Below are 18,384 nucleotides of genomic sequence, written 5' to 3' on the forward strand. Positions count from 1 at the left end.
GAGAAACGTCACTGTAGATCTGATCACCACATTTTGGTCATACTTTCGGCTTTTGAATTTGTTTAGACCAAATGTCAACATGCTTCAGTTGTTTATAATAGTAGAAGACTTCTGTTTGTATTCTACATTAGTGTATTTAAGATAATCTTCAAGAACATTGTAAATGACGGGTTTAAAAAATAAAATACAAATAAATGAAAACTACTATGTAATGAGCTATCAAGGACCCCCCCACCTCCACCCCTCCCCAAAAAAGCATAGCCTATATAGCTTTAGAAATAAATAAGTCACTTAAAAGTTGAAAATATGGGTCAATAAAAATAATCCATGTTTTAGCGTGTGTGTGTGTGTGTGTGTGTGTGTGTGTGTGTGTGTGTATGTGTGTGTGTGTGTGTGTGAAGAAGAATAAATTGTGAAGGATTATACAATTTTCTATCAATTTTAAGGTTTGAAACCCATAATATAGACCTACTGTTTGCGTAGGTCATTAAAAATAATTGTAGTATACAAGAACTTTATTATTACAGAGTCACTTACTCTCTTACTTTGCCCAGATCCAACCAGACCTTCTGTCAGTTAAGAAGTGTTAAATTATGCTTAAATGATACTGTCAAAGAACAAACAATACTTTTCCTCAAATAAACTGACATTTGATGGTCAATGTTCTGTATAATATCAGTGATGTTTAAAAGCATACAACATGACACACACACACACACACACACACACACACACACACACACACACACACACACACACACACACACACAGACACAGAGTTGACATACAGTACATTTGTATTTAGCATTTGAACAAATCATTTTACGGAGTCACAAAAGGAACTGAGTCACACATTTAAAGAATGATTATGTTGCAATCCTAATCTTAAGACAAGTGCAAAACATAGTCAGGATATCAAGTCTTAAATTTGAAGGACAATATTTTTACTCAAACAAGAAAAGCAAATGATGACTACTCACCACAGAAAGTAAAAGAGGAAATTGTAGAGGAAATCAGCCTCACCAATGTGTCATTTTTTACTGTATGCTGTAGTATATGAACAGACTGACATAGAAAAAAGTTTAAAACCTAAAAATAAAGTTTTTTATTGCCATTTATTATTTAAATGAAGAAAATTTAACATCCGTGGATATTATTTATTCCACAAAACTTTTTTTTTTATGGTTAAGTATCTTATTGCAGCTTTTCAATTAATTATGACTTTTTAAACATTACCAAATATATATGATAATTGACATGTATTATCTGGAGATAAACAACAAATTAAAAATGTTAATGTATAAACATGAAAAGAGACATTTTTAGTTCTAATTTAGCATGTTTGCATGTACAACAACATACATTGTAAAATGTAGTTTTTCCTTTGTTTTGAAAGGCATTCATATAACAACATTGTCAAAGCGATAACATTACACAGATCTATGAAAATAATGACCAAACAACTGTATTGAGCTGGCCAGTAGGTGGTGATGTCACTTTTTAAGGAACACTATGCTTCTTTTTACACAGTCCTGTAGTCCACCGTTGTCATTTGTTTTGGTTGTTAAGGACTCATGCATGGTTTTCCATTTAAGTCAAGTCGTGACATATGGAATACTGTTTCCGGGTCCAAAATGCTGCTCATTTGAAATGAGAAAAGTTTAATTTATGACCTCTTTTTAGTCATGTCACACATTAAATTGAATTTTATATGGAATCATGGTGTATACAAAAGTCTTTGGACTAGCTGCATCACAGACAACAATATTTTAAGAATTTCTAAAAAAATATCACTTTCTGCCGATCGGAAATTAGGCATGGATATATATATATATATATATATATATATATAGCGGTCTTGATTTTCGAAAGTATTACATCGCTTTGTAAACATTTATTATTACCATGTCACATTGAACAAGCGGATGGACTGAGCTGGTAAAATCCATTATGTGCATTCTGTCACATTTTTCACAAGATAATATTTTGGTAAATGACACAGAGGGGATAATACTTTTCTTTTCAAAAACTTTAGCAGCCTGCATTCAAGAGTTTTTTCTTTCTTTTTCAATTTAGCAAAATAAATAAATATTAAAAAAGTTGTTGTTCTCTGCTCATACGAGGATGTCATTCAGACAATTCAAAACTCATCGATTTTTTGTAAAACTACAATTAAATGATTTTCCCCTATTCACCCCCACATTTTTAGATTTACTGAACATCTGGCATACGTGAATGTCGTTTGATCCTTCTTCAAAGATATAGGAATGCATTTATATAAACTGGGATCTTTTTACTTTATGCAACAAACACTACATGAAGCTACATCATATTTCAAAAAGGTTGATCATTTCATCCGGAAGCTTTGAATCCACAGTTCCTCTGTGAAGCAATAAACTATAATTCCTAAAATACAGCATATTTGGCCACTCCCAAGTAAAAATGGCTTTCTTTGTAATCAGCTCTTGAATAAATCATCGATGTCACCTTTGATTAAATGGATACAATGGATCAATGTAGTCCTACTAAAACATCAATTTTATCTTTTTTAAATGACTTTTGGAAATTGCTGCAAAACATAGGTTGATGGAAACACATCCAGGATAAAAGTAAATTTTTGTTTAAATGTTTATTCATTTTCTCTCTCTATTTTTGACAATTTCCTTTAAGAACCTGACCTGAATGTACAAATCAGATATGTACATATCACTATATTACATGCCAATGCATATAACATAGTGCAGGATTCTGTATGCGTGATGGCACATGAGGATGTATTTTTCCTTGGAATTTGCCCACTTTATTTTTGTTAAAGAGAAAAGGGGGTGTCTTCAGAAATCGTACAAATCGTGATGTCACAGGTTTCAGCCAGAAAGAACTTTCCTGATATGATTCACCCACGCATGTCTGCACACATACGGATGTACGCTTAGTTTGTGAAACTAAAGCGTTATATGACATAGCTCTCACGGGGGGAGGGTTTTTAACGTAAACAGGTACTGGACAAACAGGTTCTACTGTAAACCACACAACACATTTCAAAAGCTCTGAGCATTTCCTGGAATCCAAGACAAACACTTTCATACAAACAAAGACATCTCTGCTTTATACTGTATTTCCCTCAGCATGCACAATCCAATATACATGTATCACATCTTCTCTCATAGTATCTAAAGCTCCAGTGAGGCATTTCACACACCCCACCGGTTACCGTCTCAGAGAACACGACAAACTCGGAAGTTTATTTCTGACACTGTGTGCGAATGCAAACTTCCTATAAATATCTTTGCCATGGTAGTACAACTACTTCTTTTTTTTCCTCTCTGTGTTTTTTTCCTGAGAGAAGATTTGAATGTCACTTCTGTGTTTGGGTGAAGAGTAAGGGCCTTATTAGACCCACCCTTATAATTGTTTGGAGCTCCAAGTCAAGTAATTCAAACTGTCAACTGATCGTGACTCATAGCTGCGAGAAAATGGGACAAGTATCAATTGAGGAGCTCATAATTCTAACAACTCCTGTTTTGTTTTCATACTTATGCTATTTTATGTTGCTTTATGTAGTTTAATTAACTCTGAGGTGTTTGTATGATTATATATCTTGTAGCATGGGACATTGTTATAGATTCAATCCTACCCACCATGGCAAGCCATTTGGCATTTAATCCATAAACTACTCATATCTATTTACATGCTATCACTTTACACTGTAAAAAAATCATAGTTGCCCTAATTTTTAAGCTGAATCAAATTAACCTTATGAGTCCAGTGAACTTATATTATGTCAAACTGACTTAAAACAGCCTGCATAACTTAAAATAAACTTAAAAAACTTAAAAAATAAAATTAAGTTAGAACAAGATTAACTTGGTTTAATAAGTTACAATGAACCAAAAACATATGATGTCATGACTAACTGATCATGTGATTTTTTTACAGTGAACCTATTTTCGGTCACTTAATATCTTTTGCATTTTGTACTAATTTATTAGCTACTGCACTCTCAGAAATAAAGGTACAGGACCTGTCACTGGGCGAGTACCTTTTCAAAAGTTACATTTTTGTACCTGAAGGGTCCGTAATTGTACCTCAAAGGTACATACTAGTGCCCACATTAAAAAAAAAAAGTACCTTTAACATACTATTCTGGATCCTTAAGGTACAAATATTTACCTTTAAAAAAGGTACTGCCACAGTGACAGCTCCTGTACCTTTATTTCCGAGAGTGTATAGTACTTATTCTTTAGGTACTTATTTACCACATTCTATTGTTTTTAGATTTTAACTTATTCATCCGGTACTAGTACATATTTTTAAAACTCTTATCTATCATTAGATACTAGTACTTATTATTTGATATTCTCTTAACTATCAATTAGTAAGTTTCTGTTACAAGTGCTTACTGTTTAGCTATTAGTAGGGCCAGACAGAATTTTGTGAACATTTTTTGCAATTTTTGCTGAGAATTTTGTAAAAACTGCGGATTTATGCAGAATGATTTTAGCAGTATCATAACTAAACACTAAATATATGAAATAAAAATGATACCTTTTCAACATTTATTTAATGTTTACATTGCAAATCCAATGACATCCACTGGTAAACAAAACAAGTGTCTCATATAATATATCTACTAAAAGACAGAAAATTTCTTTACAAAGTGTATTGTAAATTAATCATATGAACATTTTATTTATTACGATTATGAGTTTATCACAATAATATTAGTGAAAATGAATTTAAAAACTGAATAAATGTGAATTTACACACATTTATATAAGTAAATACATGGACTCAATGATGGGCTGAAAATCTGCAAATTCCAGCGCTCGCAGATTCCGTGTGGGCCTAGCTATTAGTATCACTTTAGTAGATGTTAGTACATTAGTACTTATTGCTAAGTACATATTTAAACTATTACAGGTAAGAATGATTTATTTATTAGTAAGATTTTTAATTGAACACCACAGTGGCAATGATGCATATTAATATGTATCTAATAATAATAAACAAAAAAGATTCAATAAATAAAAACTAATAACTAAAAAATAGGAACTAGTTTCAAGTGAATAATAGTCTAGTAGGTCCAGTACTTAACTGGAGAAAATAGTTATTAGCATGACAATAGATACTACTATATTTGGAAGACGATTAAATGTTAAACGGCTTGCCATATACACCCACAGTTCCCATGGAGACGAGTTTCATGGAAACTGTGTCAGTTTCTACCTACTACTGCCCTCTATTGGAAAAATTCTGTTCTGCCACCAGGGGGAGTCTAGCACTTTCATTTTAACTTAGCCCAGTGTCTGAAAGGCCTGACATTTGTTTTGTTCTTCCCTTTATCAGTGTAATGGATGTTGAGTATCACCAAAATGTCTCAGCTGACTCTTTTTGTATTTCTCTTTGTTCCTCTTTCTTGGGGTCTGATAACAATAATGTCCATTTACATCCTAATGAGAACAAGAAGGTGAGACGGGGAGAACGAGCGAATAAAGGATGTTAGAGAATGTGTGTGGGAATGAGATAAAAGTGAAATCAATGGCGATGTTAGCAGGGCCTCACAGGGAAGGATAATGGAGGACATTAGGATAAATACAGAGTGTTTGTTTATGTGGGAGGCTGTACACATTCTGAGAGCACTATTGTGGAAATGATGCTTTTTGCATAATTTAATAGACTTTTTTTTTTTTCTATAAATTATACTACGAAGAAAGAAATGTAAGTATTTAATTATTGATTTTGTTTGTCTCTGTTTTATTTATTGAAAACAAAACCTGAGCTGAATATTTCTTTACAAAGTATTTGGTTATTTTCCACAATTTTGATTTATTTATTTACTTAGTATTGGGAACAGTGGCTTAGTGGTTAGCACTGTCGCCTCACAGCTAGGCATGGGATGATAACTGATATCAAGGTATACTGCGGTTTGGAAAAGTCAAGGTTTTGAAACCGCAAACATTTTCTGCTATACCATTCCTATGGTATATGTAAAAGTTTGGTTAATATTTTTTAAAGACAAGAAGTATCTTAAGCAGAAAATATATCCAAAAATCTCTTTTTTAATGTAAAGAAATTTGTAAAAAAAAGTTCATAATTAATTTAAATAATTTTGCTTGACATCTTTACTGTTCGAAAATATGTTAAATGTTTCTTAACATAAAATATATTGTGTGCAAAGGGGGAGAATTTTGTTGTTTTGTACCCAGTCATATAAAATAAACTATTTTAGAGCAGTAATCACATTATTGTGAAACTGATATTTTTATTAAAGATTATCATACCGGTAGAATCTTATACCGGCCTATGCCTACTCACAGCATGTGTGGAGTTAGCATGTTCTCCCTATTTTCGTGTGAGTTTCTTCCAGCTTCTCCGGTTTCTCCCACAGTCCAAAGACATGCTGTAAAGATGAATTGGATAAAAAAATTGGGTGTAGTGAATGATTGTGTGAGTGTGAATGAGAGAGCGTATCTGGGTTTCCCAGTGCTAATTTGTGGCTGGAATGGCCTCTGATTCATAAAAGATATGTCAGTTTAATTGGTGGTTCTTTTCTGCTGTGGCAACCCCTAATAAAACTATATATATATATATATATATATATATATATATATATATATATATATATATATATATATATATATATATATATATATATATATATATATATATATATATAGTTTTATTAGGGGTTGCCACAGCAGAAAAGAACCACCAATTAAACTGACATAAAATATGTATAACTGACATAAAACATATATATATAGTTAAAGTCCTAATAAATAATTAGCTCCCCTACAAATCTTTTTTTATTTTTTAAATATTTACCAAAGGATGTTTAACAGAGCAAGGAAATTTTCACAGTATGTCTGATAATATTTTTTCTTCTGGAAAATTTTTTATTTGTTTTATTTTGACTAGAATGAAAGCAGTTACCCTATCCTGCCTAGTTAACCTAATTAACCTAGTTAAGCTTTTAAATGTCACTTTCAAGCTGTATGGAAGTGTCTTGAAAAATATCTAGTAATTTATTATTTACTGTCATCATGGCAAAGATAAAATAAATCAGTTATTAGAAATGAGTTATTAAAACTATTATGCAAATGTGTTTAAGAAATCTTCTCTCCGGTAAACAGAAATTGGGAAAAAATTAAGGGGGCTAATAATTCATGGGGGCTAATAATTATGACTTCAACTCTATATTATTTTTAATAATAATTATTCTTCAGAACATTAAAACTAATTTCTTCTATGAAGCACTTCTACAATTTGAAAATGTTACCATCAAGAAGTCTTATATTCATGCTTTATATCCTTATAAATACAAAATTTGCCATTAAGGTTAAGTACAACTGAATTGCTACTGTTAGTTTTGTAAATATTTTTAACTTAGACTTTACTTTACTGATTTCATGTTTAGTTTTTAATGATTTTATAGTATGTATTTCTCATTTCTATTTAGTATTTGCTTTTAAAATGTCAATACATTTATATTAAAATGATAGTTTAACCAAAAAGAAAAATTCTGTCATCGTTCACTCATCCTCCACTTTTTCCAAAGCAACAAAGTAAAGTATCACCCTAATATAATAAGTTAAATGTCAGTCTAATGTTAGCTTATAGTAAAGGAATGTGAGAGTAACACAAAAGATATTATTTAGCAATCTGTGCCCGTCCTTTCATAACTGCAGCTGCTGACTCAGGTTTCGTTTGCATTTCAGATGCAGAGTCTTGTTCATCCACCAGAGAGCAGTATAAAGCAGCCCTTCAGCTTTGGCAGTCTCACATGCCCAAGACCTTGACGATCAGTTAAAGTGGTACAATCCGGGGTGAGTCTGGAGATGTTTTGGGAGGCCTCGGGGCAGAGCCGAGGCCTCAGGGGAAGAGTTCAAATGCTGTGTACAATGTCAGGTTTGGATGCACATGGCATACAGAGCGAGAAGCTTTGAGACGATGCCATGTTGGATTAAAATCATCATCCGAGAGATCATAGAGGCTTGGAAGAGAACACAAGTGTGTCTGTAAGCGTGCATTTGCTTGCCAGTGTATATGTGTGCATGAACAGATTTGTTTCAGTATGCAGTGCGTGTGTGTGTGTGTGTGTGTGCGTGTGTGGTGGGATCAGGAAGGGAAGCCCCGGTGTAAACGCTGAGTCCAGATGGCAAATGTAATGAGGATCAGCATGCAGAGGTGCGTTATTTTGACCCTGGTCACCCTCGCTTTCCTCTTGCCTTCCTCCCCAGGGACACATCCATGAATAATGCATGATCAATTATTACTTCTAACATTTCGCTGTATTTCTGTGAGCAAAGGCGAGATTGCAGCGGGGTGCAATCTGCTTTTATGTGGTCAGTTGGAAGACTTACCATTAGAATTTAAGCATGGAAGAAATTTCTACTGAGCATTTATCACCACAGACAGATTTGTGCATTACTGTTGTGGTTTACCTTTATCGAGAGTTGCAGAGGTTTGCTGCAGGTAAGGTCTGATGCCATCATGACTCATAGCTTTTAGATTTAGCTTAAGGACTCAGAACCAAGTTCTGGTGAACATTTCTAGGTGGCTGTGCAAACATTTCTATCACGTTAGTGACGTAACTTATGCTGCATTTTAGACAGCTTGGAATTTGTATTTTTAAATGCAACTTGGTTTTCTTCTTGGAAACCTTGGCTGGTATTTTAAATAGGGTAGGATATTTGACCTGGAAACCTTTGGGGTTTCCAAAGAATATAGCACAGTTAACTTATATCAAATGTAAAGCAAGTTTTTATCATATAGATTGTATGGCTTGCTTGATATACTATTATTGATGTGTTTTACTAAAATATTTGATAGAGAACCCATAAAAAGAGTTACATCATTTAAAGAAAATCCACATGAATTTTGGACTTTGTGGCCACCATTAATATAAAGTAGTTGCACCGTTGCTATTGACATCACATGGTTGCATTTGGTGAACCACTGGCACTGCCTGTTGCTACTTTTATCCTGCATAACTCAAAGTCAAATATTTAACATTAAGCTGCTTTTGGTTGTAATTTTAGGTAAAAGAAACCTGAAGGAGAGCAACCTGGAACTCAGAAACCATAATGTCTCTCTTTAATGTCTCTAGTTTTCTTAAATAAATTTGTTATATAATATAATAGAGCTTTCGTCTCTTGTGAATTTAAAACTACCATGGTCATTTTCCCTTGAAGAGTTCAGATGAACTGATGAACAAAAAAAAGTGTCGTGGAATTTTCTTCTAATTTTAGCATTTTACTCCTATGTTTTTGTTCAGTTATTTCACAATAAATGCAATGAAAAGAACATATTATTTGTTATAAAAGAGAAATTACTGAAGAGTCAAGAGCCAGAAAAAAAAATTCCAATTTTAAAATATCAGGGGGGACTTAAATGTTTTAGCATCTGCAATATTCACTTGTAAACATAGCCACTTGTGTGATGCATGTATTGAATCAGTAAAGGTATGCAATAGTCCAAAATACCAGAGTGATTGTGTATAGCCATGCCCCCCTTTTCAAAAATCTGCATTTCAGTCTGTCATTTTAAAACAGAGGGCGACACAGATGGCTCAGTAGGTAGTGCTGTCGCCTCACAGCAAGAAGGTCACTGGTTCAAGCCTCGGCTGGGTCAGTTGGCGTTTCTCTGTGGAGTTTGCATGTTCTCCCTGCGTTTGTGTGGGTTTCCTCCGTGTGCTCTGGTTTTCCCCACAGTCCAAAGACATGTGGTACAGTTGAATTGAGTAGACTAAATTGTCTGTAGTGTATGAGAGTGAAAGCGTGTCTGTGGAAGTTTCCCAGAGATGTTGTGTTGTGGCTGGAAGGGCATCCACTGCGTAAAAACATGCTGGATAAGTTGGTGGTTCATTCCGCTGTGGCGACCCCAGATTAATAAAGGGACTAAACCGAAAAAGAAAATGAATGAATGAATATTGAAGCGGAACATCAGCGTTTCCATACATAATGCTCAGTTTTCAAAAGGATTCATTTTGGTGGTTGCCAGATTTATGTGGATCACAGGTGTATCCATAAGAAAACTTCTATTTTTTAAAATGAATATGCATTAGTGTAAATGGAAACTTACGTCCAATCCCAATTCTACCCCTTACCCCTTCCCCTTACCCTTGTTCTAATTCTCTTTAGCTTGAAGGCGTAGGGCTAAGAAGGGCTAGATACCCTTTCAAACAGAGATTTTTCAGGACCACACTTGAAACAAAGGGTGTGAAATTGTCCCAGAAACAGTGGCAGCATGGCTGCTCACAGTAGATGCACAAAATAGTATTTTTTGCTATTATTATAAATTTTTACTACAAACAAGCACATGTTTTAATACATTCATCATGGCGTTTGTGTTTTACCATCATGGTTTTTTATGGTACCATCATGGTTACCCTGTCAGAAAAGTCTAGTGCCTGGGAATGACCTTTTTACAGTGTCTGGAATAATGTTGTTTTTGTATGATTACATAGCTGAATATGGCAACTGTGTAACTGCACAGTACAGTTACGATCTTTTGGCCACATTATATTTTTATGAAAACGTGATATATGCCTTCAGTGATTTCCTCAAGATAAATACCATGAAATAAGGCAACTGGAAATACTACAGCAGTCGCGATCATCTGATCTCATGAAGCAAGAAATTGCGATGACATATGATGACGTGTACAGCTGTTGTAGTGCTGTCCCCATACCTAAGGGTAAATTTTGAAGCCCTTCCCCTTCACACTCTGTTTCAAAGGGGAGGGGAAGAAGTTAGGGTATAAAAATAGAATTGGGATTGGGCCTTAGTCTTAAAAGCGAATGGCAGAGCTTTATTTTTATTTTACTTTTGACATAATGGACATAAATAGCTATAATAATCTTATTGTTAACATGTGAACATGTAAAACACGCTTAATTGTTATTAATTTTTTCTTATGTTGTTTTTTACTTATGTGACATAGTCGACACCATTCCTGTGTTGGCAACAATGTTTTCTTTTCTCTTGGTTCATGAGGTAGTTTCACAAACTCCTTTTGCTCCATTGTAAATGTTGTTCACTAATAAATTCTAATGACTTTCTTATTTATGAGTGCAGAAAAACTATTCACAACTGGTGAGAATGCAAATAGTCCTGTTGTCTTTTGGAGAGAGTGCATGGCACTGACGAATGATTAAAATATTTATATACAGTTTATATTTAACAGATGCCAAATAATTGGTTTGCTAAAATCAAATGTTGAAAACTTCCATTGTTTTCTAAAAGTTTCAACAGTCTCTCAGTCTTTCCCATCATCATCATTTATGCCAATCATCTAATGTCTTCACTCTTTCCTCGTTTAACCCACTTGCTGTCATTATCTCTGAAAAGCAATCTGCCTTCGAAAAATTTCAGAATATTCACACAGCAGGAGTCCTGAACTAGAATTAGTTTTTAGGATTACTTTTAGTTAACAGCAGTGGAATCTGAATTTAATTTGGCCCTCCCACGCTGAAATTCAGACCCTGTACTGCATGTAATTTTCACATATTAATCCATCAAGTGCCAGCTAATCCTCAAATATGTAGACAAAGCTTGTTTTAAGAGTTTGTTGGGTCTGTAATGGCATTCAAGACAATTATCTCTGCTTGCTTGAAGGGTCTGGAAGATGATCTACAATTTTATAACGAGCATTACAGGAGCAGGAGTGGGCTGTGGTTTATATTTCACCCTGCGGTATTAATTCTCTTCCTCATCTGATTAGCGAGACTTCCTGTAATGCAGTGGCATAATGCAGATGTTCGTAGGTGGCCAATGAGAGGATTAGTCAGGGTCTAGTGACATAAAAGGGGAAGGTTGAACAAATACAGCACGCCGTAAGCGTTTCGAGTGTGTGAATGCGTTGTCCGTGTGCATTCTGCCAATGCTAAGTGAAGGGAGCAGAGGTTGTCTGTCACCTGCCACCAGACTGCTCACCTGTGAGTACCTACAGCTGTCTATGCCATCTGTTTCCTGCATGCCTCTGATATCTTGCCTGCTCATTTTTTCATTTTTTTCTTAAAAGCAAACATTTTACACAAGACAGACCACCACACATCTTACAATAATACAAATATAACTGTTTATTCAATAATATGTAATAATAAGACCCCCTCCCTCCTCCCAGCCCAGAGATGTATAATTGCTCTAGAAACGTACACAGGATGGCAAGTTGGAGGCCAGGAGAGGGTGCTAAGGAGATCCTGTGCTCTGTAACGGGGAGTCCTTTCCTAGTATTTCCGTAGTGGGATGCATGCAGTAGAGTTCCAGTACTCTCCCAGGTGTGTCGGCTTTCAGAGCAGCACGTCTGTCATGCTGGTTTGGGGTGCAAGGGTTTGTTAGCTGACCTGTTAGTCTACCTTCAGCCTTCTTTGAGTCTCCGCGGAGGCCTCCATGCGGTTTTGTAGGGCAGCTGTGTTTAGCTCCGCCTTCAGCGGCTGTCAGCCAATCAGCCTGCATTCACTGTAAGATCAAGGGGTGGGGCTTAGGCAGCCACATTCAGTTTGGCAGTTATTGCCACACGCAGGCAAGCCCTGGCTAGTGGAAGACTTTGTTATTTGGAAGACAAGAGGATAGGAAAGAAAGGGGTTGGCTTGTTTTCATTTCGTTTGGAAGAACTGATTAGAAAAAGGTGCGTCGGCTTTCAGGTTTTAGTTTGTTGTTTTTTTTGCTTAAAACTCAAAAAGGTTTGGGTGTGGAGGTCTCAAAGTCCAATTTGTTAGTCCTTTAACGGCACAGGTTTAAGAAAGAAAAATGTAGAAAGGAAATAATATATATAAAAACAATTTCACACAAGGGAAATATGGCAGAAAAAGGAAAACAATCAAACAAATACAAGGTTTCAGGTTCATACACATTCCCCACTAAATATAAAAGCAAAATTCAAGGAAGTACCCATCAGATCTTCAAAATGACATTTTCTCTGTGGGTAAAATGGCCTTCGGTTGCAATTAATATCACAATTTAATAAAAACAAATACAAAAAGAAAATCAAATCTGTACATGTCCACAGTCCTTATGGCTCACAGCAGTTTTGGCAAGACCAGGCAGTCCATCTCCCCAGAAGCAGCCGTTTACAGTACTGTCATCATCATTTTTTTTTTTTGATTGCATTTAATATTACTTTTGAATCATTCTTTGATTTATATACATATACATATTGTTTTCTTTTACTCCTCTGAGATATAGTATGAAATCTATTTTTCGTCACAAAAATACAGCATGAAAATTTCAGAAGTGTTCCCACAATCGCCTCACTCTTTTTGCATGCTTGAATTGAGGGCAAATGAAACAGAGGGTGGACTCAATGTGTCCTTGAGAACTTGCCCTGATTTTAAAGAGAGAGCGAGAGTCAGGAGAGATCTGAGACCATAATACTTGCAACTTCACAGCAAAACCAGGTCTGGACAGAGAGAGGAACAAAATACAGACAGTGAGAAAAAGAGTGAGCTAGGCCCATTTGACAATACTGAAATTGGGTTTACCATCTGAACGTCACTTTATCTCCATGTCGTCATCTTCTCCTCCGCCAGTTTCTCACAGACTGGATAAAGTCCCATGAAGGGAAAAAAAAACTCAGTTCATCGTCTGCTAATGTCCTCGGGTTCCTCGGTTGCACAGGGAAATTATTGCTCACAGCGATGGGCTATTGCTCTCCAGTTTGGCTTTTATTGAGTCAATCGATCGTTACTTTGCTCTATCTCCCTCTCTCTCTCTCACACACACACACTCAAACACACAGAGCTGTAGGGAAGGTTAATAGCCACTGGACACACAGAAGAGAGGGTTTGGGGAGATTGCTCAGGAAATGGAGCATGACTTTGGAGCACACATGAGGGGGCGTGTTTGCGCCACATTCGTCCTTGTGTTCTTAAAACCTCCATGGGACCAGGTATACTAGCTACACCACATGCACATACAGTCACGTCCCCCTTACCCAAATCCTCAAAGGACCCCGTTTCTCACCTTCCGCTAAATCAGCAAGAATTTAAACAGTGTCTAATTCAGAGAACAGGATCTCACACTCATCATTAGCTCCAAAGCACACTCTGTCCTACAAGTACTTAACGATCATCTGGTTTTGCTCATCATAATCTAATGCCTCTAAACCCATCTTCCTCTACACCAGCTAACTTCAATCACCGAGCTGCCCTCAGGACTTTAAGAGACTCTCACAGCCACAAAATCATCTTCATCCCAAATCTAGTCTCGCACAAGCAAACTTTCTACAGACTTTTATTACAGTTCCTTAAAGATATCCAGATTCAATACGAGTTTAGTTTAGTCAACAGCACTTGTGGCATAATGTTGATTAACGTAACATGTCCTCCTTTCCTTTTAAAATCTAGATTACAATCAACCACTTACAATAGAAGCAATTGGGAAAGCGTTCACCATTTTTAATAGAATAGCTACATATAATTTGCATGCCAACATGATTTAAGAAAAAAATTTTGAACTTGCTGATTATAAATGACTAAATATAGTGATCAAAAGAGATTTTGTCAAACCCGTCTAACATTTCATAAGTCTAAACTTAAAAAAAAAATCTAATGTCCCTGTTTGTATAAACTCATTTTATAAAATTTTTCGTTTTTAAATTCTGTCTGTTTTGATCATGTCCAAAAAAAGTGAAGCCAAAAACTTTAGTTTGCCCACTGGTGGTTAGCTAAACAAATGGGATTCAAGCTATACTTAGCTTGTACCATATCTGGGACATTTTGGCTTCACTCTTCTGCAGTGGAAATCTGCTGAATTTTGTTTTTTGTTTAAACTTCACAAGGTAAATCCTCTTACTCTACTAATTTACATTGATTGTATGTTCATCACAGTAGCCCTGACTTTTATATTTTTAATGAAAGTAATGTCGGATTTTTAAATTCATTTGGTTAATCAACACAAATGCCAAGTGTGTTGTAGACTGAGCTTAACTTTTATTCAACAAGGAACATTCCTTTAGTATTCGACGTACAGTCAACTTTCATTGAGACACATACACGTACCATGCTTCAACATGCTAAAAACCTTCTGCAACATGCGCAAACCCTCACTGACATCCACTATTCGTTCTTCTGAATATCTTTTGCCATTTCTTTCAATATCTAATTTCATAGTTCATCCTTACATATTCAGGACACATCCCAAGGACACTGAGGTGACCACAAATATGAGTCAAAATGACCCTTTTGACACAAAACAACAGCGAATCCAAACCTATCCCATGTGCAGTCATGGAGCGTGACTCTTCCTGTCTGAAGGACAAAGAAGTAACATCTATATGATGCTTGATCAACCGTTTACTCAGACACTAACATTACAAACGACTGCATGTGGAGTGTAGACCGGTAAGATGCCCGTGGAATTACAAAGAGATTCTGGACGTCACAGCACTTCCTCTTGGTTATGTGTCAATTATGAAAGCTGGAGAGGGTCATCAGTCAACATCTCCAGGCAGATTAAAATGCCCAGACTCGACCGAACCATTAAAATGATCAACTGTGGTGTGTGAGCCAATGCATTTACACATGTGTGCCCAGACTGCCACACACACACACAAATAAATAATGGAAGCAGATGTTCGTTTCACATCATTCTGTCTCTTTCACAGTCTAATACACACGTCTAAATGCACACAAACACTTCGTCACTAACCGCCTCGCCACAATTTAAATTTGCATATTAAAATCTCTCGTCCGAGCTGCTTGAACGCGCTGAACGTTCCTGGGGATAGGAGTAAATAATTCAAGCAATCATGGCCGGACTCCATGTAATCCCCTGTACGAATTCCATCAAAGAGCTATCAAACAACTGCCCTGAATAATCTCCACGCGGTTGCCAATGATACGGTTGGCTCTTCGAGCCCACCAGCCTTTAAACATGAATAGAGTCATCACAAGAGAATTAAGTTGTGTTTCCCCCCTTTTTTGGATCTTACAGGCTGGAAGTATAGCTTTGATTAAACTAAAACACAGAAGCGTGGGTTGTGAATTCAATCTGAACTCATAAGATGCAAATATCAGAGAGTGAGTCTTGATTTTAAAACCTGCCCAATTACATATTACACATGATGCCATTGGTTTTCCTGGCAACAGCCCATCAGTCTACACATGCTGACCAATAGAACCACATCCTCCTTGAATTGTCCAATAAAAACTAATTTTACTACACTCCTTCTTTTATTTCTGATTGGCACAGAGCTGCCGTTGGCAAAGTTGTTGCAGAGAGAAAAAAAAAAAGAACCATTGAGGGTCTCATCTGCTGGAATCATTATGATGATATTGGATAATAACCTCTCTCTCTCTTTCTCTCTCTTGCTCACTCTCGCTCTCATTCTCACATCCAAACTCTCCCTTTAAACAAAAACAAACCATAGGGAAAGAAAAGTCAATTGAATTCTTCAGTTAGGACGAATATTGTTTGCATTTCTCGTTTGACACTGTGAGAGAACTCAAGTAGGGCATGTGGGGGCACAGAAAAATGTTTTTGCAAGGGATTATGGGATCATTTGAAGGGGGTCAGGTGTCATGCCGGGTCAGTGGAAATATATGGGAGCTGGTTAGACGGGACGAGGCAGGGATTCTCCTCGGGTTGTAGAGAGCCATGGGCTGCTGTCTGATCTCGCCCTGTTCAAAAGCAAGTAGCTGCTCTTATAGCTCTTTCTGCCCTCGTTGCATGAAGGAAAATGGAGTTCTCATTGTCAGTGTAGTCCCTCACCCTCCATGTGTGCGGTCCCTGTGCTATGAAGCATCAGCCCTGGGGGCCTCTTTCCTGCCGTTCTGGTGGGAAGGGGAGTCTGAAGTCTTTACGGTTTTGCGAGGAGGACTCTGCTCTGCTACAAGCTCATGCAGGGAAGGTTCCTTGTACATGGCCACTGAGGGAACAAAAAGAACAAAGACAGACTGTTGTTATTTAAAGCAATAACAGAGTATCTAAAGTAAGATATAGTCTCATGAACAGTGAAAATATTTATGTCACTGGAGAATTAAAAATGACAAGAATCTGCTCTTGAAATAAACATTTGAGATAACTATTAATGTGATTAATGGGGATATTGTAAAATCTTATTGGCTGGTTCACACTAATGCTTATCTGGTCTAAGGTAAGGTAAACTAGATATTACCTTGTCTGCTGGTGTAAGCTGGTTATCAGCACATTTAAAATAATGCAGGTTGTTTTGGGGCTGATTTAAGATGGGCATGACTTGGAACAGTCTGATTATTATGTTGTCAAAGCTGATTACTAGCAGTTTGAATTATTGCTATCTACTAACTAACTACTGTATTGGCTAATTTAAAATGGTGTAAATGGATTCTAGCCAAACTAAGCTTGTTATTGCCTAGTCAAGGTTTAAGCTAGACATTAGCTGGCCTATAGAAATTTAAACTGGACATCAGCTGGTCTATGCAAGTGCACGTTGGTTTTTGACTGGTTTAAGCTTGTACAAGTTATTGGGTGATCTAAGATTAGCTGACACAAACTGATTATTAGTTGGTTTTAGATCAAGGATGTCCTGGAGGGCTGCAGCCCTGCACAGTTTAGCTTCAACACACTGCACTTTTCGCCCCATAGACTTCCATTTATATGCATGCAAATGCAACTGACCAGAAAAGTAAGCTCGTGCAACAAGTTTTACAGTTCATTGCATTGCAAGGTTCAAGCTTGGTGAACTCTGACCTGCGAAATTGCATTATGTGACTCTGTGAGACCAATCGATGATCAAATCATGACCTCTCTGGACAGAAATTTATAATATGGAGCAATTGCTTGCTTTTTTAATGTCTAATTATCTTGTTTAATCAATTTTTATTACAGAATTTTGCATTCTCAAACTCTAGTCTGACAGCAGCATAACCTGTAGGTTTCAAACAAGCCTGAATGACTCAATTAGTTGAATCAGGTGTGGTTTATTTATAGCTAAATTGCAGAGGTGCAGAACTGTGCAGATCTGAGTTTGACACCATTGTTTTCAGATGGTTATTCACTGCTTTAAATTGTTATTAGCTGTTCTAAACTATTGCACATTGTTAATTATGTGGTGTAAATGGATTATTATCTGATCTAAGCTAGCTATTAAATGCTCTGAACTTATTATTGTCTGATTAAAGATTTTGTAAGACAAGAATTACTTAATCTAAGCTGGTTATTTTTTGTCTAAACAAGTGCAAGCTGGATATTTGCTTGCTGTGGCAATGCAAATCGGAGATCAGCTGATCTATGCTTGTGTGTAAGCCTTGTTATTGGCTGGTCTAACCCAGTTGATGTAAGCTTGTTAGTGGCTAGTTTAATGTGGTACAACCTTTTATTTAAAGCTGGTCTTTACTAGTGCAAACTGGTTATTAGCTGTTCCACACAAGTTATTTACTGCTGTAAGGTTGGTATTGATTGA

The 18,384-nt window shown here is 36.2% G+C and overlaps 2 protein-coding genes across 3 annotated transcripts in view; one reads left to right on the forward strand and one right to left on the reverse strand.

The window, feature by feature from the left end:
* nlgn2b (neuroligin 2b) overlaps positions 1–18,384 on the forward strand; it is a 346,267-nt gene that overhangs the window by 15,804 nt on the left and 312,079 nt on the right. For both annotated transcript variants that reach the window (XM_073913415.1, XM_073913416.1), the window contains one exon: positions 7,719–7,826. The gene's annotated coding sequence lies outside the window, so the exon portion shown is untranslated. The remainder of the gene's footprint in view (positions 1–7,718; positions 7,827–18,384) is intronic.
* Positions 12,059–18,384, reverse strand: part of fgf11b (fibroblast growth factor 11b) — a 92,698-nt gene continuing 86,372 nt past the window's right edge. Inside the window, exon 5 of the mRNA XM_001920319.8 lies at positions 12,059–16,869. Coding sequence (XP_001920354.2) covers positions 16,736–16,869 — 134 coding nt within the window. The 3' untranslated portion in view covers positions 12,059–16,735. The remainder of the gene's footprint in view (positions 16,870–18,384) is intronic.

Source organism: Danio rerio, chromosome 10 (genome assembly GCF_049306965.1).
Source record: "Danio rerio strain Tuebingen ecotype United States chromosome 10, GRCz12tu, whole genome shotgun sequence".
NCBI lineage: Eukaryota > Metazoa > Chordata > Actinopteri > Cypriniformes > Danionidae > Danio > Danio rerio.